The sequence below is a fragment of the Crocodylus siamensis genome, chromosome 8, assembly GCF_052110815.1.
Source record: "Crocodylus siamensis isolate JL-2025a chromosome 8, ASM5211081v1, whole genome shotgun sequence".
In the NCBI taxonomy this organism is placed as follows: Eukaryota; Metazoa; Chordata; order Crocodylia; family Crocodylidae; genus Crocodylus; species Crocodylus siamensis.
Window position 1 is genome coordinate 3,163,031 of NC_143402.1, and position 24,151 is coordinate 3,187,181.

Here is a 24,151-nt window from a genome sequence, read left to right on the forward strand (position 1 = left end):
TTTTTATATTTGATATATAAATCTCAAACATTGTTTGACCAGAAACATTAACTTAAATCTAAATGTAATGACCTGTAACGTGCCATTTAACAGATAAGCTTTTAGATGCTCTGTACTACAAAGCATGTTTTTATGTGTTTTCCTGTCACATTTTCAGGATGGTACCATGGTTTATAGTTTGGATAGCTAATTGGAAAAACAGATATTTTAATGCGGTCAAACTAATCCTTTGCTTTTCTCACTTTGTAACTAGAATGATCAGTCAACTGGAGATATAAAAGTAATTGGTGGGGATGATCTCTCAACCTTGACTGGAAAGGTATGTCTCTTACTGCATAACAAAAGAAGTAAGTGTCTACAAATTTTTAAGTTGCTCTATTATTTTTCTAACTCTGTGAATTTAGCAGCCCAAAGCCTATGATCCTTTGTATTCATTTGCATAGTGATAATGGTCTAGCTAATCAAGGTAAAGCTAAGTGGCAACCTTTGGCTTGCTTTTATGTTGTGATATGTTGGAAAGAACCGTTCTGTGTTTCCTGCCTATGACAGAGATTATGGCCAGTACTTAAGTTCACGCAGACTCTGTCTTCTAGTACAAGAAGTATCTGTGTTTCTAGCATATGTCACAGCTGCTTCTTTTAGATTGTGTATCTGGTCAGTAATTACCAAATATGCTGTAAGTATAAGTTGTAAAGCAGTTACTGTGTTAATTTACAAGCAACACCCGCTTATCACTGTTTCACTAAGCGCTATTTTGCTATAACACTCATTTGAAATTGATACCTGTGTAGCAGAGCTCTAGGGTGCTCGCTACTAGTAATAGTAATAAATAAGGACAGCTGCCAATCAACAGGGCAGCACAGGTGAGGGTTGCTAGGGCAACTAATGTGGGTCAGCCGGCTAGAAGGGGGCAGGGCCTGGCCTTTATAAGCAACTAAGCTGAGGCCAGAGCCAGTTCCTTTCTGGCAGCTGGAGGTGCAGGAGCTCTGCAGAAGAGCCCAGCAGAGCAGAGACAAGCAGTGCAGCCTGAGCACCTAAGGGACGCAGCATGGTGAGGGCAGAGGGAATCCTGGCGGAGATGCCTCTGTGAGAGGGCCAGTTTGGGCCTGGACCCTTATGTTATAGCTGGTAGGGTTATTTTGAGTTAGAGCCGGTTGGCTAGTAGTTTGCTTTGCAGTAGGGCTGTTTGTGTGAATACCGGAGGACCGGGTGAGGCTGTAGGGGTGCGAGGAGGCCTCACGGGAGCTCCCCAATAATCTGGGAGTTCCTGGTGCCCAGTAAGGGCACAGCAAGCGGTGCGAGGGTGGCGCAGGGATTGGCGCCATAGCTGGCACAGCGGGTGAGCGCTGGAGAGGCGCAGTGTGTGGGGTGTTGAGACCCCAGCCCATGAGGGCGGTATTTTGCCCAGTAGGGCGTACGACCCAGGAGAAGGGTCAGGGGCCAGGCATGGCTGCGGGCCACCTGAGCCCCAAGCATGGGAAGCACGCAAGTTAGGCCCGAGAAGGTGGGTCTGGGGGCCAGGTAAGGCTAAGGCCGCCTGAGCCCCAACCACGGGAAGCCCTGAGTGTGGGTGAGAAGCGCGGGCAGCGCGGCATAGGCCCCAGGGAGGGCAGGCATACGGAAATAGGAAGCCTGGGCGAGCGTGCGGTAAGAGTCCGGGAGAGAGGCTGGCACGCGATAACAAGCCCGGCAGGCAGGTTAAAATAAGAGGCTCCAGGGTCAGCGACTAGCACCCTACTGACACTAAGCCCGGAGAGGGGCGAGAGGGGGCCTGACCGATAGGAGCTCGACAGAGCCGAGCGCGTGACTAGAGGCCCGGAAAGGGCGAGAGGGGGACAGAAGCCCAGGAAGGGCCGAGTATATTGGGCGCGCGTACGGAGAAACCCCAGAGAGAGGGAGCGTGTGTATCGAGACACCCCAGGTGGGGGCGAGCACATGATACGAGAACATTCGGTACAGCTGCGAGGCTTGGGGCGTGCTAAAGGGGAGGTTGGAGGCATGCATAGCCCTTAAGGCTGGGGTGCACCGAGTCACCCTATACAGAACGGGGAATAGTTCCAGCATAACACTGTGTACTAGGGGATCAAAGGCAGCCTCCCATATAGAACCGGATATCATCAAAGACGTGGCGGGCGAGATAAGAGGGTGCTGGATCGCCTACTTAGCACGGTAGGGGGGCGCTAGAGGGATCATGGCCGCCCCTGCGCCCCGCCCCATGACAACCTGACTTCGCTTAGCGGTCAGCAAGTGTCATTATGATCCTCATGGTCGCCATCTTCGGTCATTAAAAATAATTGTGTTCTCCATCTTGTCATCAAATACTTTCAGTTTTGCTTAACACTCTTTTTGCTTAATGCTCCATTTTTCAGGAACTAATAAAGAGCGCTAAGCAGGGGTTGCCTCTACAGTGCTGATTTGTGAAATTGCCAATATTAGTATTATTGTCGTAGTAATAGTTCTGCAACTGAGCAGTTATTTGGTGTCTGCACCAGTATTTTTTTTTTAAAGTGCCCGAAAGGAATAGTCTTGTATGGATTAGTTATCTTCACTATTTTATATTTGATAGTAAAGTGAAAGATAAACAAAATATAACCGGTCATATAAAACCATGTAACGGGGAGGGCAGCGTTTTTTAGGCAGAGTGCCAAAAACACCCAAAACCTTGACTTTTTAAGATGTTGGCGTGCCAGGGGCAGATGTCTGGGGAGCTGTGAGGGGCCCGAGCCTTGTTGTGGCAGTGCAGCTTTGGCCCTTTCCTGCTGTCTGCCTTTTTCATGCCGCATTGTGGCACCAGTGTTGCGGGGGTTGCCTGCTGCCATATAATAAAACATAATACCAGGCATATAATCAGTCTGTAAGATGTATATTCCAGAGTATAATATAGAGGAGAAACTAATGGCAGAATTCTGAACACCTAAAAAGTGCCATTGTGATTAAGATTATTTCATTAAAAGCAAGCAAAATGTGTGTGGATTGTTTCTTGTTCTTATCATCAGATGAGAACAACCTTATGTTAGAAGTTTGCAGTCTAAGACTTTCACAGACCAATTAATATTCAGCATGTGGTAGACAGTTGTCTTTGAAATTTGTCTGGCCATCATATTAGAAATGTTAACCTAATATAATTTGCAAAGCGTAGCATAACACACACATACTGGTTGCAGGAAGTTTACAGATTTATTCAGGTTTTCAACTTCTGAAAATGTGCAATTATATAAGTAGTGGTATAAACGTTTCATTACATTGCTAGTATAAGAGTTTATCAGCATACTTTTCAACTAGATACTAATTGATTCTTATCTTTTTTCCCCCCCACTAGAATGTCTTGATTGTAGAAGTAAGTATTATGCTTCACTTGGGATTTCTATTGTATGATTTTTCATAATGCTCTAGCATGGGTTCACCCTGAATATGAATGTCTTTATCTTACAAATAGCCCTTAACTTTTGTGATGAGCTGCACCCCCAGATTTAAGCAGATGCAAAATCCAGAGCTGAACTTTCAAGTTGGCCCTTTCTCTAAGGATAACATGCTAACCTGTAGGAGGAAGTGTCCTGGTAGAATGTTTAACTCTTTGTAGTTGTTACCTTCAGTTTGCTGGGACCTTATTTAAATATATGGTTTTGTATACAGAACAAAGTTAAATTAAACACCTTTGTTCAGCATTGCAACTATGGTACGAAAAATAAAAATGCTGTGGCTTTAGAGAAAACAATTCCTTATATTTTAAAATCATAAAATATTAAACTGTGCCCAGTGTCCCCATGCATAATTTCTGAAGTAAAAATAAAATGTCAGCTTATCTTCATTGTAGAAATACTTTTGCCTTCCACAGTGGTTCATCATATTCCTCTGGGTATTTACATGGATTCAGAGAGAAATTAGGGCTGGAAGGGACCTCAGGTGTCAGGTAGTCGAGCCTAAGGCAGAATCAGCCCTTTCTAAACCATCCAGATGGATATTCATCTAACCTACACTTAAAAGCATCAAGTAATGGAGATTGCACAGCCTTTTTTATGTAATGTGTTCCAGAGCTAACCCACCCTCAGAGTTAAGCCATTCTTCCTATATGTAAATTAAATCTATCTTGTTGTAAGTTAAGACCATTACTTCTGGTCCTGTCAGGTGTGAACACAGAAAGCAGTCAATCACCATACTCTTTATAACAGCTCTTTTGAAGACTGTCCATGCCTTCCCTCCTCTCCTAATCATCTCTTTCCTTTGGGAAATAATCCCAGTTCTTCCACCCTTTCTGTATATGTCGTGTTTTCTAGACTACTAATCATTCTTGTCACTCTCCTCTGGAGTCTTGCCAGTTTGTTCATGTCTTTCGTGAAGTGTAATGCTCGAAGCTGGACCTAGTCAGTCAGGTGAGGCCTTGCCAGTGCTGAATAGAGTGGAAGAATCGCTTCCTGCGACTTCCATGTAACACTTCTGTTGATACATCCCAGGATGCCATTAGCCTTCTTTGCAACGTTTTGTTCTTGACTCCTATACAGTTTGCATTCCTCTGTAACCCATAGATTTTATTCTTCATTACTGCAACCTAGCCAATCATTCTTCATTGTATATTTGGGCCTTTGATTATTCCTTCTTAAGTGCAGTGCTTGGGGCTCATCCTTTTATAAATTATTTCTGACAATTTTTCTAAAAGTATCAAGGCCATTTTGAATTGTAATTGTACTCTCTGAAATGCCCCCTGTTTTAGCTAGTTTGGTATCATCTGTAAATTTAGTGCATGTATGCTCACTTCCATCCTTCAAGTCATTAATGAAGGTGTTGAACAATGCTGGACCCAGGACAGACCTGTGTAGAACCCCACTTCTGATGCTTCCTCCCAGTTAGATACTTTGTTATTGATGACTACACTTTCAACACAATTCACCAAGCAGTTATGCAACCTTCTTATTGTAGTTGAATTTAAACCACATTTTGTTAGATAACTTATTAGGAGTTGAGTTTCTTTAGGATGACTATATAAGGACATGTCCGTATTTAAGACAAAGGATATCCCAACTTTTATTCTTCTCTGGTCAGCTTGATGTAGAAGGAAATCAGGTTGGTCAGGCATGATTTGTTTTTGACAAATTTGTGTTAAGATGATGATGATAAAAACACAAAGAAACACTCATCTTATCCATCATTATAAATAGACTTTTGGTGTTCCAGTATCTCTCTGTGTATCGGAGTTAGACTAGCAAGTTTGTACTTCCCCATGTCTTCCTTGTTTCCTTTTTTAAAACATGGAAACTATATTTGCCCTTTTCCAGTCTTCTGGGGCCTGATTTGACCTGTGTGGAATCTTGGCTCTGCCATTGCTTCAGCCATTTCCTTGAGTACTGTAGGATGGATTGCATCCAACCCTGCTGATCTGAAAACAGCTAACTTATCTAAGTGATCTCTAACATGTTCATCTCCTACTCTGGGCAGAATACCCTCACCTCTCCCTCTCTCCTTCCTGCATACACTTGATGCCAGTTGTGTTCATTATCAAGCAGTTAACCCTTTTTGGGAAGAATACAATTCTGTCTGCCTTGCTAGCTGATGGGGTAGTTCCTACATTGGGACCTCTCTTGATGAAACTTGTTTTTCTCCAGTAAATATTGTAATTGATAGTGTTTTGTAAATAGTGTTCTTGAATGAGGTTGATATTCTTAGGGCAGAGAAGCAGTGGCAATATACAAGTAAACAGAATTAATTAAACAAGGCCTAAACTTATATTAACTGGTCTCCATTTACATAAATAAATAAGTGATGGAGATTTCCAGATTCTCATCCCTCCAGGCAAAAGAGAGAGTGACACTTCCTTTTGTCACGCTAGACTTCCAGTATTGGGGACCTAAGTTTTTATGCAGTCATCCATGCTTTGATTCAAGAAGGCCCTAAGTTGTACAAAATTTTCTCATGCTCTCACCACCCTAATATATATGTACAAGTTTTACTTCCCTCCTTTTGTTTGCACAAATATACTACAGCCACACATGATTAATGTCTCCTCTGAAGTGTATTTTACTTCAGACGGGCAGTGTGTTGAACTGTTTCTGTTCTGTTTCAATTACAATCAAATCTTTTAAGTACCAGCTAAACAAATTAGTTTCTCATCAGTTCAGTGATTCATCTACATGGCGATTCTTGTCAAATATGAGCCCAATAACAGATCACCATTCTGGCCGTCGATCAAGTAATAAAATGAAGTTTGCTGTAGCACTGTCCTCTGGCGCACCACAACACAGCTTTTCCTAAAATGTCTCCTTGGCTAGGCAAAAGGTCTCTAGAAAACTGAGATTTCCATCGGGTAACTACAGAATTAAACTGGCAGATCATAGATGGAGCTGATTTCTGTTTTGACTTTGGAAGATGTTGAAATGGAGACTTGGTACCATTTCCTGTGTCTATGCATCAGTCTACATAGTGTTCACATCCGCAGCCTTTTCTTAGCTTTGGTTTAAGATCCAGGGTACTCAGATTTTCTACATTTTCAGACACAGGCTGGCATAACCTGCAAGTAGTTAGGGTGGTGTAGTGGGAAGTCAAGTGAAGATAAGATTCAATAAGTCTTACCTGCTACTTTTAAATTTGTATAGATTGGATTTTGGGTCAAAAAGAAGAATGTCCCTCTAACAGTTTGGGGTTAATCTAACCTGGAGTAGGAAATTCAAAGCAACTCGGATGCTTTGACTTGTAACCTGTATGTTGATTTCCCGTATGTCCTTGAAATTAGAATGAGGTATCAGAACTGACTACATAATATGACTTCTTATATTGAAGTTGACCCTTAACATGGAATACTCAAATTACATATGTAATTTTTTTGACTTAAGCTCGCATGTAGGATGGTAAATAATATTCCTTTTCCCTTAAATATTGTAATGAATTTACATATTTGGTCTCCATTGCTTTTGTATCCTCCTCAGCAACTACATTAAAAATAGAGATTAGATATTAAATAAGTTGCAATGGTAGCCTTAGACACAAAAAATATAAGCTATGAATGCTTGAAGAGCTCAGTAGATAACAGTTCAATAATTGCTTCCATTATAGTTGCTATTAATGGTGATCAAAAACATTGTTGAAAGTGATTAACCATTATAAAGTATTGCCCTATCAATACAATATGACATTTTATAATGCACCTATATTTGTGCAGGAAGAACATTGATTTTTTTTTATTCTCATATTATATTCATATTTTAACTCGGTATTACACGAGATTTTTGTTAGCGTATGAAAATACTACTTGAACAGCCTAAATAGCTTTCTTGCATTCTTTTTATTAACAGGATATAATTGATACTGGTAAAACAATGAAAACGCTGCTGTCTTTGCTTAAGCAATATAACCCAAAGATGGTGAAAGTAGCCAGGTAAGTTCTAATTATCACAACTTGTACTATGTTTTAATTTTTAAGAGTTGTAAACATTATTACAGGTGTATATATGTGTAAGCTCAAGCCATTTTTACCGTACTGTACTTGTTTTCTGTCTGCATGTGGTTGGTTATAAAGATGTGTATTTATTTAGGTTGGCAAGAGCACATTTCATATTTTTGTACTTCTGTTACAAAAGGATTTCTATAGTCAGAAGGAGGGAGTCTGTGTATATGATTGGTACAAAGGTTTATATTCTTTGTGCTTTTCATTCTGAGATTTTTTTTAAAGGCTTCCTTCTTTGAAGCTCCTTTTCACCTGTAAAGTGAGATTTCCCTCTGAAGTCTGACTGGAGTTTACCAGTGTTTGAAATCTTTTCTATAAGAGAGATTTTGAGGGGATTTGTTTTTTCTTATTATTATTCATACAAATCTGTTTACTTTTATACAGACTTAGGTTTTCTGGGATTGTTTTTTTCCCTGTCCAGTATTTGTAACTTATTGCCAGTATTTCCCTTAGCTAACTAGTCCAGCATGGCTTGCCTCTTCCACATGCACTGCTAATTCATACTAATTTGCACCAATGTGATTTAAAAAAAACGTTTTTTATACGCAAGTCTGCTCCTCCATGGATCAGACTGCAAGACTGGGGAAATAATTGGCAAATACTAATGTTGCTACTGGCCTGGCACAGGTGGATGGAGCCGGGATGTGTCCACCACACTGTGAAGTTCCCTAGTTGGGTGTACTGCTGGGCTGATTGTTAGTCTTTGCTAATTTTTTGCCGAATTTTTTATAACACTTAACAAAAAACGTAAACCAGGACCAGCAGTACTGAGGACAGTTTAACAGGACTAACTCATATTTGCCAAGAGTAATACTTCTTAATAACCTGTTCTCTTACACTGCCACGCTGTGAATGTTATGTGCACTGCACAATGACAAGGTATTGACTGATATGAATTATAGATAAACATAGCTTGGAATTGCACCTAATCCGGTTTTGTTGCCATAATATTATGGAAACAGTTGTTAGGGGTGGCTTGAGCAGCTTTTTGCCAGTGATCTTGAGGTGACCTGTGGAAGGTGAAATTGTTGCAGACTCCTTATTGAAGGTCTAGTAGCACACGGAGGAATTTGAAGAATGTTACAAAGGGTGACTTGTCATTGTAGCCCTTTGAAAAGGGCCCCTGCCATTGCGCTTTACATCATGCAAATAAAATAGAACATGCAAGTGAGAACTTTTTTTGTTACACTGAAAATGTGCTTAAGATCAAAGGAACGAGCATGAAAATCCTTGAGATGCTAGAAGTGCAAAGAAGTTTTGCATTTTTATACTTGTAAAGACTTGCCTGATTTTTTTTCACTGCTGTGTGATGTAGCTTTAGCGGGGGAGTTCTGACTTGTGCTAATAGGTTCTAGATGGTTTGGTCATATCCCCAAACTGGTAACTGCCCCAACACAACGTCATCCAGTCAGTTACCATAAACTCAAATGTCTGAAACTTAAACTGAAAACTGATGAGTGAACACCTTCCTGAATAGTAAGTGCAGAAAAAAAGATGAAGGTAAGGTTTGCCTAACCAGAGATTTATTTTGAAGCAGCAGTTTTTGGTTAACTCCCATATGGATAGTCTTTTTCATGGATAGATGTGGATCAGTCTAATTCAAAATGAGGTCCTCGGGTTCCAGAATAAGAGTATCCACACTGACCATATCAGATTTTTCTTTCTCTCCCTGCCATCTTTCTGTACGGGGATGATGCTGTCTTACTGCATGTGTAAGGGAATACAGATATGACTGTAAAATGCTCACCAAAGGGCAAGGACCCCTACAGTTCGGAGAGAGGATGGAGAGCTTTTTACAGGACATTTAAGAACCCAGATAGGTTGTCAGATTCCAGGCTCAGTTTGCAGATGTAACTGAAAAAGCCATTTCTTCTTTTAAATGAAGATACCTGAGGTTTCCAAATCAAATGTGAAACCTCATTATGTCACTTTCCAGAATCACTTTTCACAAAAAGACTGCATTTGACTATAACGTCTGGGGGAATTTTTTAGTCTGTGCCTCTTGTCCGTTAGCTAGACCAGTGGTTCTCAACCTTTTTAGTCTTAAGGCTATAAGATTTGTGAATTGAGTGGCACCCCTTTTAAACAATTAATGTATTTATTACAGTATTTACCTCCTTGCTGAGGGGCTGGGCAGTGAGGGTGGAGGATCTGCCAGCAGGAACTGAGCCTGAGCTTGCGCTTATTTGCTTATCTCCTTGCACTGGGCAGATCTCCGCACACCTCGGGACACCCTTCAGAGGACGTTTTGTGGCACCGTTGGGTGCCCTGGCACCCTAGTTAAGAATCATCGAGTTAGACTGTCACCTACTTATGAGTCAGGCAAAAGTGTTGACCCCGTCCTTGTGCTCACTTGGGGAGAGGGTATGTAGGATAAATTTAGCTGCCCTTCTTCTTCACACTTAACCTCAGTTATGTCCTAATTTGACATCTTGGATCTGCTGCTTGTCTGTATTTCAATTTTATATTGGTGTTTTGACAGCTTGTTGGTGAAAAGAACTCCTCGAAGTGTGGGGTATCGGCCTGACTGTAAGTGTTTGTTTGTTTGTTTTTTGTTTTGTTTTTTGTTTTTAACAGCAAACAACAAATATTTCAATTTAAAAAATCTTGATGTGGTCTTAGACTAGAGTCTAAGAATGTTCCCTTTTCTCCTGATTATTCTTGGAGAACCTAGTGTTTTGAATGTACTAGAATACATGGTAGAGTTGACCCTATTTGGACACATTTTGTGTATTAAAGTACAGTGTGGTTCTTTGAGTGATTGTCCACATGGATTCCACTTCTGCGGCACTTCAGTCCATTATACCTGGTGTGAGTTTCTTTTGGTCAGCAGGGCCCACTGAGCCTTAAGTCCCTTTGCGCCCCTGTCTCTCTGAGGACATAAAGGGAGCAGTGGACCACACACAAGAAGGACTCTATGGGTGTGAAAAGATAGCACATTTGGCACAGGCCTGACCTCTGTATGTGACCTGTGTCTAGCAAGTGCACACATCCTATTGTGCCTCACTTGTCTAGTGTCCAGACGTTGCCTGGGATTTCTGCCCCAGTGCAGCAGAAAGCACCCACTGGGTGGTTAGCTGGTGGGAGTGCCCAGTGGATGGGACTGCCTGTCTGTTCCACTGGTATCACTGCTACCATTATCCCTGCCAGTGTGTTGCTACCATAGTTTCCCTTCGCTACCCCTGCGAATATGCTGCTATAACCACCTCCCTAGAACAGACTCGCGTGCGATCCTTGCCTTGCAGGCCATGGACACCATGTCGTGATTATACAGTGAAGGGCCCAGTGGCAGTTCACATCTGACAGCTTGGCTTTGGCTGTCCATGAGATGAGTGAGGACAGGCATGTCACAGGGGAGGCAGCTGTGCACTTTCTGGATTCTGTAGAAAGACATGGTGCTATCTCATAGCACAGGAAAAGGCAGGGTGACTTGTTTGTCTCAAAAGGGCTTTTATTGCAACAATTAGCAAAGGTGGCTAACAGCTTCCTGTTGTTGTCATGTTAGCTCTCAGGAAGGGAGTTAACCCTTACTGCTACAGACATGACCATGGATACGTCCAACAAACAAAAGATTCCTCATTTGGGCTGAGCAAATGTCCCTCTTCCCGTATTTTGAGAACCTGATTCCTGTTAAACTGACTGTCTGCTTCCACTGAAGAAGCTGGAGTTATTCCTTGGTTGGCAATATCTGCTTACCAAGATTGCATTATATTCTCTCATCCTAATGTTGCTAGATTTCTTCATGCATTTCACTCAGCCCTGGGTCTTGCTGTTTCCTAGGGTCACAGTATGGCCTGAGCTACATTAACAAGCCATCCAGGAGCAGGAGACAGTCAGGCACTTACAGCTAGTCCACCACATGCTGCATCCCATGAGGGGAAAGTGACCACAAGGTCTTGCCTGAAATTTTTCCAGAAATAGACTCCAACTTTCATTTAAATCAGAAGTTGTATCTGTCTGTTTTTCCTTCCCAAGCCTTACTCCAGTCAAAAGGAAACAAACGGCACACCCTTGATGTGGTCAGGATCCTGTCATTTTGTTCAGACAGGGCAAAGTTATTCAGGAACTCCCTGAGGCTGTTTGTAGTATTAGGTCAGGCAGCATCCATTGCAAGACTGTTCCACTATGATCTGTGACTTAGCTGAACTAAAACCCTTCCAGGCAGCTTCACTAGATGCATCTCAAGCCAGTCCAGAGAGGTGATACTCCCCCTCTATGTGACTTTGGTTAGAATCAGAATCACAGAATCACTGAGTTGGAAGGGACCTAGACAGATCGTCTAGTCCGACCCCCTGCCATGGGCAGGAAGGAGCACTGGGGGGTGGCAGGGGTCATAAGAACCCAGCCAGGTGCCTATCCAGTCTCCTCTTGAAGATCCCCAGGGAAGGTGAGAGCACCACCTCTCTTAGGCCGCAGTTGGAGTACTGCATCTAGTACTGGGCGCCACGCTCGAAGAGGGGTGTGGCCAGCCTGGAGAAGGTTCAGAGGAGGGTCACCTGCTTGGTGAGAGGGCAGCAGGACAGGCTCTATGAGTAGAAACTGAGGAACCTGAACCTGTTCAGCCTTGGCAAGAGGAGGCTAAGGGGGGACCTGGTGGCTGCCTACAAACTCATCGGGGAGATCAACAGTAAAAAGGTAAAGCCCTTTTCTCCCCAGCACCACCTGGGGTGACAAGGAACAATGGTAATAAGCTGATGGAGAATAGGTTTAGGTTAGAGATCAAAAGACAATTTTTTACAGCTAGGGGGGCCAAAATCGGGAACCAACTTCCCAGGGAAGTGGTCCTTGCCCCTACCGTGGGCAAATTCAAGAGGAGGTTGGATGATCAGCCTGACTTCTATGCTGGGGAAGATCTTAGAAAAGTTTATTAAAGAGGCCATCCTTAATGGACTGGCCAACGCCAACATCCTAAGGGATAGGCAGCCTGGGTTTGTTGCGGGTAGGTTTCGCTTGACCAATCTCATTTCCTTCTACGACCAGGTGACCTATCACCTGGACGAGGGAGAAGAGATTGGTGTCATATATCTTGACTTCAAAAACGCCTTCGATCTGGTATCCCATGATCACCTCTTGGCCAAACTGGCCAATTGTGGCCGTGGGTTCACCACGATCCGCTGGCTGGGGAATTGGCTTCGTGGTCAGACCCAGAGGATAGTAATTGATGGAAGTCGCTCATCGTGGTGCCCTGTGACCAGTGGGGTCCCCCAAGGCTCTGTCCTTGGACCCATATTGTTTAACATCTTCATTAATGATGTGGACATTGGAGTCAGAAGTGGACTGGCCAAGTTCACCAATGACACCAAACTTTGGGACAAAGCATCCATACTTGAGAACAGGAGGTCAATCCAGGCTGACCTGGACAAGCTCAGCAAATGGGCGGACAAGAACATGATGATGTTTAACACTGAAAAATGCAAGGTTCTCGACCTTGGGAGGAAAAACCTGCAGCATCCTTATAGGCTCGCCAGTGCTACGCTGGCTAGCACTATGGAAGAAAGAGACTTGGGAGTCATCATTGACCACAAGATGAACATGAGCCTGCAATGCGATGCTGTGGCTAGTGAAGTGGCCAAAACACTGGCTTGCATCCATAGATGCTTCTCAAGCAAATCCTGGGACGTCATTCTCCCCTTGTACTCGGCCTTGGTGAGGCCACAGCTGGAGTACTGCATCCAGTTTTGGGCTCCACAATTCAAAAAGGATGTGGAGAAGCTTGAGAGAGTCCAGAGGAGAGCCATGCGCATGATCAGAGGTCAGGAAACAGACCTTATGACAACAGGCTGAGAGCCATGGGGCTCTTTAGCCTGGAAAAGCACAGGCTCAGGGGTGATCTGGTGGCCACCTACAAGTTTATCAGGGGTGACCACCAGGATCTGGGGGGACGTTTGTTCACCAGAGCGCCCCAAGGGATGACGAGGTCGAGCGGTCATAAGCTCCTGCAAGACCGTTTCAGGTTGGACATAAGGAAGAATTTCTTTCCTGTCCGAGCCCCCGAGGTCTGGAATAGTCTGCCAGCGGAGGTGGTTCAAGCACCTACACTGAACATCTTCAAGAGTAAATTGGATGCTTATCTTGCTGGGATCCTATGACCCCAGCTGACTTGCTGCCCTTTTGGGCAGGGGGCTGGACTCGATGATCTCCCGAGGTCCCTTCCAGCCCTAATGTCTAGAAATCACCTGTCTGGGGTCTTGTGAACCCAGCATTCATTCCTGCCTGTGGCAGGGGGTCAGGCTAGATGATCTTTTCAGGTCCCTCCTGACCCTAGCTACTATGAAACTAGGAAGCGCTCAGGTTTCTGATACCTCCAAGATGCCTCCATAGAGCTCAGTCTGTGCTTGTACCCAGCACTGTTACCTTGCTGAGGCATCAACATCTGGCGCATGCTTCAGCAGTGTTGTCCTGTAGTGTTTGTTTTTTTTTATTCAGGTAAACTGTGATCAGGGCAACTGCTTCTTCCCACCAGCATCAAGGCCATTGCTTGTGAATTCCCAGGAGTAGAATCCACATAAGCAGTCTGGGCAAGGAAGGAATGGTTATCCTCTGTTAACCACAGCTCTTTTGAGATTTATTGTCCAGATGTATCCTCAGATTATCTTCCTAGCTCTTTACCACATAGTTCTGTAGCATCTGCATTCTGCACTGAGAAAGCAAGGGTAATCAAGCCAGCTCTCCTGTTGTGCCTCTGGGTAGGGGGCTTTTAACAATGAGACACACTCTTGCGTGCTTGGAACATGTTTACACCAGAAGTAGAATCCATGTGGACAGCATGCCCCCAAGAACCAGTTATTGCTGGGTAAATCACTGTTCCTTTGTGAATAAACCTTCAGATAAAACCTGAATTTGGATTCATAAGAACATTTTTAACTGAGGTTTTTCTTTGGATTAAATATTGTCCTCCAGCATTAGGATGCTGTAAGAGAATTGGAATATAGAACTAGTCTGTTTTTCACTTTAGAAGATGAGTGAAACAAGTAAAGGAAATATGCTAATTCTTGGAAGCACATTAGATTTTTTGAAAAGTTTTGAATCTTATCTTGAATGGAATAAATCAAACCTCTTTTTAATGTAGCATGACAGTATCTTATTTGTTTGTCTGACAAACCGGTGAATTCTGATCTTTTTCAGTTGTTGGATTTGAAGTGCCAGACAAGTTTGTTGTGGGATATGCCCTAGATTACAATGAATACTTTCGCGATTTGAATGTAAGTAATGATTTTGTTTTTTAATCCCAGGGTGGAGGAGGAAGGCAAATTCAAATTTTTGCCTATGAAAACTTAAACTCATGTCCTAGCCTGTTCTGTTACCAATGCACAGTGCCTAGGGAAAACCAGAACATCAAAACTCCTTTCCAGTGCAGTAGTCAGACTAACTTAGGCTCTGTGAAGAACACAGGTTATATGTCCTCTCCTGCCTAGCTGTGAAATATTGCAACAGCTTTGGTAAGAGGTTTCTTCTTGTTCTCCCAGCTGTTTACAAAGAATAAGTCTTACTGTTAGTTGTGGAAGAGTCGGAGAAGAAAGATCATGTGGAATAAGAGTTAACTCAGGAATTAGAGGCAATTTAAGAGTTATTCTATGGATGGTAGGCTCTGGAATAAAGAGAGTTCAAACTGTGATGCAAAACAGACTTGAAAATTGCTTTCTATAAATCATCTTGTTAAATTACTGGACAAAAACTGCAACACTAAAACGTGCGGTGCATTTTTTTCTCAATGGAATCACAGCATTGAATACACATCTAAAACTCCAGGCTCTTGGTCGTAGGCATTAGTTTTCTAACATGAGCTTGTTTGTTTTGTTTCAGCATATTTGTGTGATTAGTGAGATGGGAAAACAGAAATACAAAGCATGAGACGCCGTTCAAGTGCTATGACAACAGAGCTTTGAAACATTTTGTTTACCGAGTCCTATCTTTCACAGGCTTCAACTCCAGTACACCAGCTAAAGCTATAGAACGAATGTTCCAGCCTCAGTGTCATATGCTTACTCTAACTTATTGCATGTACAATATAAGAATCTTGTCCTGTTCGTTTTTATTTTAGAAATGTCAACCAGTCAGTGCAGTTCTGCACTCCTTATTTTGATTTGCACTATCTACCGACTATCGCTGCCCCGGATGGGTTGTGCTGTTTGTGAGCTCTAGAGTTTAACTCTTGACGTGGCAAATTGCTTAAACCTCATCAACCCAGAACTGAACTAGTTCTTGTACTGTAAATGTAAGACATTTTATGATAGGGAAGTCTATTATAAATATTTTTTAAAAAAAATCTGTAATTTAAGTTTTATATTTTAATTACTGCACAGAAGTGATTGTGATTATTGGATAGTTGCACCCTGGGGTGTTAGAAAATATGAGGAGCAGCCAATTACAGTATCTGTAATCTCCAAGGAGTTGACCACATCTCCTGGAGTTGCCTTATTGCTGGTAGAGGAAGGCTGAGTGAAAAATGTCATTTTTGGGCTGAAAGGAAGTGGAATAACAAAATAGAGTGTTTAAACATTAGTTTTAATTGGACTGCCCATTTATTATAGATCAGTTGTTCTTTCAAATAGTCATCGGGCAATGGAATTGCCTTCTAAAGATAAGCGATTACAATATTTTTTCACAACTGTAAAATATTACAATGTTTGCTCTATGTGATCCACAAAACAAAGTATTTTAAATAAAGGCTGTCTCTTTAAAAAAAATGGTATACACCTACAGCACTCATTCCATGTATTAAAGTGCTCTTGAAACATGCTTCTCACTAATGATATTTTATCATAACAGTCTTTCTAACAGTGAAGGCAGACTGTACATTTTGGTGGCTTTACAGAGTTTTCAATTATATGCTATATATCTATATATAAAATACTGGGTGAAAAATATGGAAACGCTTCTATGTTCTATACCAGGCTAGATTTCAGAAAAAATGGTGTTTCAACACGGTTCCTTGTTCTGCTTTAGCAAAGTAAAGAGTGAAAATAAATGTTCTTTAAAAACACCAACTGAAAATAAAACATTTTGTGAGTGATCTTTTGCTTCGTATGTCATTATGTTGAGTTGTCTATGTGCTGTCGATACCTTGAGGAATGCAGGAATTCTTCTACCTTACTCCAGAGACCACCTTTCTGCTACGTTTTTCAGTCTCTTGACTTTCACAGTTCTTGTACGGTGTACGTAGACTATCACATTGCATGGACTTTACGAGGCATAATATGTAATGTTCGTTTCTTGCCAGGCAAGCTCATTTAAATTTATTTGCATGTTTTGGAGAGAGGTTTTCCCTTTTGACACTTACTTGTGTTTCCATATTTTTCCCCAGTACTTCACTTCCTCTGAAATTGTAATGTCCATGCATAGTGTGTTCTGCTACAGGTGTACTAGTTAATTGGCATAACTAAAACATGTATTATCTACCAAATGAAGCTTACACCTAAGTCATAGTCAGTAGATGATGATCTTTTGTAAACCTCAGGTATCACTTAATGAATATTTATAGTATGGGTTGTATGCAACTAAATGGTGCTTTATGTTGTCCAAGTGCTAACAGTTTTATAGTTAACTTTCCAAAGAGTTCCTCTAAGTGTACTATGCAGAAGGTGACTATGTCATTTTGCTATAGATTATAAAATGGTGTCTGCATATTCTGTCCTTATTCCAGGACAGAAATTGGCCATTGAAATTTACCTTTGGGCATAGATGGTAGGTTCTGTAGTGCTGGAAAAGCACAAGAGAAGCAACAGAAATATTTGAGCAGATACACTGATAAAACCTCTCAAATTATTGCACTTGTAAGGTCCTGGTTTAGTGCAAACAATGTAAGGTATGACCCTGTAGAATATTTAGCTGCCTCCATTCCCCTCGATTGAATAATAGTTCCCTACTTCACAGTGGGGCTCTGAGCATAAATCTATTAACTTGTTTGAGGCATTTGGTGACTACAGTGATAGCGAGGGACAGAGGCGAACCTGCCGAGATAAAGCACGAGAAAGAAGAGGTGAGGGTATTCAGCAGGCTGTGTAGGATTAGGTCATAAAGCAGCTTGCCCCAAAATATTCTCCAGTCTCTACAGATTTGTGTATGTTCTCCACAGCTCTGGTATTTGAAATTCCTCTGAAATAGCAATGGATTTATCTTCAGTACCCTTGAGAAAAGTGGAGATATTATCCTCATTTTACAAGTAGGGAATGGAGCTGCATGGAGATTGTCATCTGCTCATGGTCATGAAGGAATTCTGGCAAAGTTAGAAATGGACTCAGGACCTTGAGTCTCATTACATTGTCCTAACTGCTTGATCGGCCTTCCATTCTCCTTCCAGGGCCTTCAGATTTTAATTCATTTAGCTGTGTGTGTGGACTGACTGGCCATTACATTTGCGAAACTCTTACGTCAAAGCTTGTTTTTACAGAATTTGAAATATTAAAAAATGAGATTTTTTTTTTGTACTTTGCATATAAAATCTTGTATGTGGCATAGATGAAAACTTGTTTATCCTCCCTAAGTGCTGTTCTGGTTGAAAACTTTATCTCCTTTATTTTTATTAAAAGATACTGTTCAGTACAAGAAACTTACCCAGCAGCTTAACCTAACTGGAACAGTTCAGACTTACTGCAGTTCAGGATTTTTAAAACAATACATGCATCACATTGAAATAAAATACTTATTCCTAACCTGAAAACAAATGGAAAATACTTACCTTCATAGTCTTAGTATAAAGGATTTTGTAGTTTTGTCTCCAGCTTAAATACACACACCTTCTGTATCCCAAATATAGGCTGCTGAAACATTCAGAAGTATACAGAAAACCTCCTGTGTAAACATTCATTTAATTTGAAATTGAGTATTGTTCCACATTTTATGAAGCCTAAATGTATGCCATGAAAGGATGATTGGTTTTGAATGCCAACAGGTAATCTTATCTGCATCGGTAATTTAGTGAGTTTTACGTTAATAATTTGAGTCATGGGGAAGTTATTTTGCTGCTTTAACACTACAGATGTACATTTCTATGGCATGGACTTTTTGTTCTTTTTATGCTGGGTTCATTGCTTGGTTATAAGTGAAAATATTGTAAAGGAAGCTTTGTAGCTTGACCAAATACCTTTCTGAAGATTCAGTGCAGTTTGGTTACGGGGTCTTTTATAAATTATTATGATAGAAGAAATCCTTAGGGAGCCAGGGGAACAAAACACATTCATGTTGCCTTGCGATCATACATCTTAACTGATTAACTCCACAGCCCTTGCGTTGCAGCCTCTGCTCTGCGTTGGGTCACTAGTGCAGACCTGAGGAGATGCAGGTGTAGTAAGGTGTTACAGGATGATCCAGGGACTGATTCTGCATTCCGATGCCAGTGGCATATTGCAAGCTCGGGCCTCAAAGGTGTTCCACATGCTCTCTGAGTGAAAGGAGAAGACATGTCCATAGGTGGTAAAGCTATTTTTCCCCTCTGTATGTGAATTAACCTGAGGGTCTGAATTTGTTTCAGAAGCAAAATGCAGGTTTGAGAACCACTTTTGTTTGCAAAGTAGTTTCCAGACTCTGTAAGGATGCTGGTATGCAGCTGGGTCACAGACCTGAAAGAGACAACTCTGGGAGTGGCAGAAGCTGTGTGAAGACTGGGGAGGGAAAGGGCATGTGAAGAGACAAAGGTGAGGTTTTATTTTTGTTGCTTTTAGGGAGGGAATAAACCAACAGGAATCAAGTAACAGCTGTCTGGTGTCACTTGGGCTGGTGCCTGGACCAGAGCTGATTTGGATTGCTAAAAACTCTTCAGGGCAGACATGTTTTTGTTACGCTTCATCCTGTTCTCAGTTCATTAGATGCTGAGGCTTTAAAACATCTCTGAATCACATTAAAACAGAAGCAGGGCAGACAGCAGACCTCAGATCCATCATGCTGTGTTAGTCCAGATGTAAATGCATCTACCCTGTCCTCAATAATTGGCATTTAACTAATATCACTGGATGTTGCAGCGGAAATTTGGTATCTTCAACTAGTCAATTCACCTGCCAGCATCTTTTAAGTAATCTTCAATTTGCGTACAGCGAGTTGTTCAGTACAGGATTCAGGGTTCGAGGTCTCTTCCATGCAGCATGTGTGTGAGTAAGGGTCAGGGGAAGGTTTTGGTGACTACAGTGATAGCAAGGGGTGGAGAAGACTGCTGAGATCAACCACGAGAAAGAAGAGGTGAGGGTATTCAGCTCGCTGTGTAGGATTAGGTTATAAAGCAGCTTGTCTCCAAATATTCTCCAGTCTCTACAGATTTGTGTAGGTTCTCCATGGCTCTGGTATTTAGGTTCTTCCCAAACGGCAATGGATTTATCTTCAATACCCTGCACTTTCACAGGGGCAGCCAGAAAAATAATAAATAGCAAATGTTTTCTTGGTTCTGTATGTAGATCTACTTGTATTGCCAACCATAAGCACACTGTCTATGGAAACTTGGCTGTGTGGCATCCATCACCCAGTTTATATCACCTGAAATTGCATTGACTCTGATGGAAATGCCACAGGATATAAATCAAAGCAGGATTTGGCCCAAACTATTGTAATCTCGCTATATTAGCGGTAACACGGTAAACCAAAGTCACCTGGTGTTGGCACCCTCCCAACATGCTTATTTCTGTTTGCTTAATCCAGGGGATGCTCAAATGCCAGTGTTACAGCGTGGGCGCAGTCTTGCCGGTGCAGTTCCAGGAACGTGCCTGTGCAGTCGCTGCATTTTGCAGAGAACATCGCCCTCTGCTGAACACTGCCTGTTGGAGATGTGGTCAGGCCAGATGGGCAAAAGCCTTTGGGCAGGATTTTCACGAGTGCTCTGTGTTGGCCCAGCTGCGCTTCTGCTGCATTTGAGAGACAGTTCCCAGTGACTTCAAGAGGAAGAGGTTTAGGGTTATTGGCAGGCTGAGCACTTTGGGAAAGCCCAAACAAACAGCCTTGGGGCAAAATGGGTGCTGTCACGGAGCCACAGATAGAGACGCTGGAGAGGATTCCCTGGCTCCGTGAAGGTTGACCCCGAGATTTTCCTAGGGCTGGGTGGGAGTCTGAAAACAGAGTAAGGATTGTGTCAATTCTGTGTTACCATATTCTGGTGTCAATGCATTTGATCGCTTTTTCTTTCTGTGTGCAGTAAACCCTTCTGTTCTCTCTGTTGCTTGACTTAAATGCCTGGGGTCAATTGTGATTTTTGGGCAAAATCATAAGCTCTGCATTCCCATTCAGCAGGGAGGGGGACCCGTAAGCTTGCACACACCCCAGGGGAGGGGGTTGTCTCTGGGACCATCCTGACACCCCAGGGTTTTGTCCCAGATGCCATATCCCTTCCAAGGAATTATTTTCACTTATAGAAGAGCAGCAAAAGCCTGATCTTCAGCACCATTCAGTCTTTTTTTTTTCCCCCAATTTGTGACCCAACCACTCAATTTCTGAAGTTTTCAACAAATAAGGAGCAATAGGGTATGCTAGCCCTCACAGAGGGAGGCGCCTTTGAAAAATGGTCCTTGCATTTATCACAGGTTTTTCCTTTCAGCATCTCTCCTGGTTTCTTGCTCCTCTCTTCTTTCTTCCACTCCCAGAAACAGGCAAAAATATTCTAACTAGAGGCAATTGACCAAAAAAATAATTTCATATTAGGAAGGTCACATATTGGATGATGTAACTTTCCAGGTTCACGGCAGTATAAGCTAGTTGGCTTCCTTGCTTTCTGTGGATTACAAACTGCTTGGCCTATGGGCATCTTTCATCTGGCTTCCTTCCCCTCATCTCTGATACGTCTCCTGTTGTGCACTCAAGGAAAAATGATTTTCTTGTGAGAGGTAAGGCTGTGTTTTTGCTCGTGCACAATGTACAGTGAGAACTTGGCCTCTATCAGATGGCTTACATGAGAAAAGCCTACGTGGAGTTTTTATTTGGAGCGATGCTCTGAGGCTGAACCCCTCCGTTGTTTGACTGGAATCCCACCTGTGTTCAGGAGGGGGGTTGTGTGAAATAAATGCAGCTGCTGCTTTTGTGATGGTTGGCAGGAACTCGCTTTTCCATTTAAAAAAAAAAATGTTTAAAATTGTCTTTTTCTCCCATCACAGTGAGTTCCTTTTCCAGAACCACTGAGCCACCACTTCATCGTGGAGCTCATTTGTCATCTTGTTTGCTGCAGCAGGCTTTGCTGGATCATCCCTTGCTGCAACTTGGATTCTGTTCTCCCTGGTGGCTGTGCACCTTCCACGTCTTCAGCCAAAGCCAGGATGATATTATCTTGCCTGCTTTGCACCTCTCCCAGCTTCACAGCACAAAAGCTATCATCCCGTCTGGAGACAATTGGACCGGATGCCTGTTTGGCGTCGGCTCAAGTCACCACCTCACGTAGTCAGAGGAAATGCTGTTGATGAAAGGAGGCACTTCCTGCATCCACACCCTCTGCCCAGGACTTTCATCAGTGCTCCCAGCACAGCGAGGCATAAAACCTGAATTACTTATATGTATTACCCTAGTGCCTGGGAGTCCCAGTCATGGTCCAGGATCCCATGGTCGTAGGTTCTGCATAACCATCAAATGCAAAGTCCCTGCTGCAAGGTGCTTACGGTCTGCATGATGAGAGAAATCAGCTGAAACAGAGTACAAGTGAATTTTAGCCATTCAAGTCCCCATAACAGGCTGTAGTCTCTGTGCATGAGCTGCCGAATGGCTGTCCAGGCTCTTTGAAGAGAAAAAGTCAAAGGCCAGCTCTAAGGAAAGAGCTGAAATAAGACAAGGTTGCTTGGTGAAGATTTACAACGTGCTCTTCCCAAGTGCAAAAGCTGTATAGGAGAGTCCTGAGCACCTGGCCAGGGAAGGGAGGCAGCGGATGCTATTAATGTGAACACAAAATATTGGTATTAGTGTGTGCCTGCCTGGGTCTTTGGACTGAAGGAAATCAAAAAGTAGAAGGGAGTGGTTGATTTGTCTGAGCTAGACCTTGCCTTCCAAAGCCAGCGGTTGGATGGAGGGGCTGGAGCGTGGTCTGTAGGGCTGGAAGGAACCTCTCGGGTTGTTGAGTCCAGCCCCCTGCTACTGCAGGGACCACCCGCTATAAACCCCTTCAGCGACTGGTCAACCTGTCTTAAAAGTGGCCGAGAATCTGGTCTGCAATTGAAACGCTCTCCCACAGCCCCATTACTGCAGTGGCTGGGAGCCTCCCAATTTCCTGCCTAAATTAAGTCATAGCCAGTTTAGACCGTGGGCCAACGTTATTGTTTAGCTTCAGCAGTTCTCTGTCTGCGACATGTGCGTCTTTAATGTATTTACAGGCTGCAGTCCTAACTGGTAGCAGTTTTTGTTTTGTGAGTCTGAACTCGGGCTCTAGCCATCTTCCTGAAGCACTGTAAAACCTTCCTATGTGGACAGGCGTTTGGCAAACAACACTTGGCTAAGACACTGTTTAGGGGGTCTCTTCCATGCTGGTACTCTAGTTCCCTTTTACAATGTTCTGCTTATAAGTGATTCTGCTCTCTTACTATAAGCTGCCCTGAACCCTCATTGCAGAGGGTGTCATAGAAATGGAATGAAGCTCTGCTTGTCTCCTGTTGCAAAATCACCCTTTGGATCCCTCTGCACCTCTTCCAGCCTGGGTTCAGCTTTCCAGCGTGGCTGATTTCTCATGCAGCACCATATCAGCTCTTTAGTGAAAACCCTCTCCACTGGAGTAATCAAACGTGTTTTTGAAGAGACAGAACCATGGCTCCCAACAAATCAGTTGAGTCTGTTTATTTACACCATATCATTCTGTTAAATATTCTTTTAAATCTCCCATGGGAAAATATGTTCCCTATTTTTAAGCAGGGTGCGCATGCTTTCTCTCATTTTTTCTATCGGCTGCATGTATTCACTGAGATTGCTGCTTTATTTCCCACCCCCACCTCAGCTGAAGTGTGACATCTCATAACCAGGGGATCTGGTTTTCTCCGATTTAAAAAATCCCCATTTTTCAGTTTTCATAGATTTCATATTTCATAGACATCAGGGCTGGAAGGGACCTCGGGAGATCATCAAGTCCAGCCCCCTCATTTTAAAAGAAGTAACCCCACGTCCACACTTTTCCATGACTTAAATAAAACACCACTAAGATACGACAGAGAGAAATCCAGCTCTTTATATGATACATATATCTGTCTATAGTGGTGTATATCTATATATTATATCTCTATATAATATAGATAGATATAGTGGTGTTTCATTTTAATCATAGAATCACTATATCTAGCTATAAGTGGTATTTCATTTAATCATGGAAAAATGTCTATTTGGGGTTGCTTTTTTTTAACTGAAAATTGGGGATTTTCTTAAATCAGAGAAAACCAGGATTCATGCTCATAACAACCCATGTCAGGAGGCACATATCCTGCAGCAGAGAACAGATGCTGAAGGGGAGGGTAATCTGTTCTATTATGGGTCTTTTGCTTCATAACTTCTAGGCTCCACGGTACCACCTTTTTCATATCAATATATCTCTTTACAGCTATAAAACAAGGTGGTACAGTTTGATCAGGCTCAGAAAAGCAGCTATGAAAGTGGCACCACCCAATTCTCTCTGTGCGTAAGACCGAGCTGCTTGCTTTACTGAGAAGGTTTTGCTGTGGAACAACCACAGCTGGACTTAGACGTCTGTCTTGAACAAAATCGTCACGTTTTCACTGCTTATCATTAGTAATACTGTAAAAAGAGGACTTTTAGACAGCTGATTTGGGAAGGGGGGGCTGCGGG

General features: G+C 42.5%; 1 protein-coding gene across 2 annotated transcripts in view; it reads left to right on the forward strand.

Moving 5' to 3' along the window:
* The window catches only part of HPRT1 (hypoxanthine phosphoribosyltransferase 1), a 31,031-nt gene extending 12,953 nt beyond the window's left edge, over window positions 1-18,078 (forward strand). Inside the window, exons 4-9 of one of the 2 annotated variants that reach the window (XM_090059731.1) lie at window positions 254-319; window positions 3,320-3,337; window positions 7,281-7,363; window positions 9,915-9,961; window positions 14,558-14,634; window positions 15,236-18,077. In XM_090059731.1, the coding sequence (XP_089915857.1) occupies window positions 254-319; window positions 3,320-3,337; window positions 7,281-7,363; window positions 9,915-9,961; window positions 14,558-14,634; window positions 15,236-15,283 (339 nt within the window). In that variant the 3' untranslated portion in view covers window positions 15,284-18,077. Of the gene's footprint in view, window positions 1-253; window positions 320-3,319; window positions 3,338-7,280; window positions 7,364-9,914; window positions 9,962-14,557; window positions 14,635-15,235 lie in introns of both variants that reach the window. The other variant, XM_090059732.1, reaches the window with a different exon arrangement.
* Window positions 18,079-24,151: the final 6,073 nt, after the last annotated feature.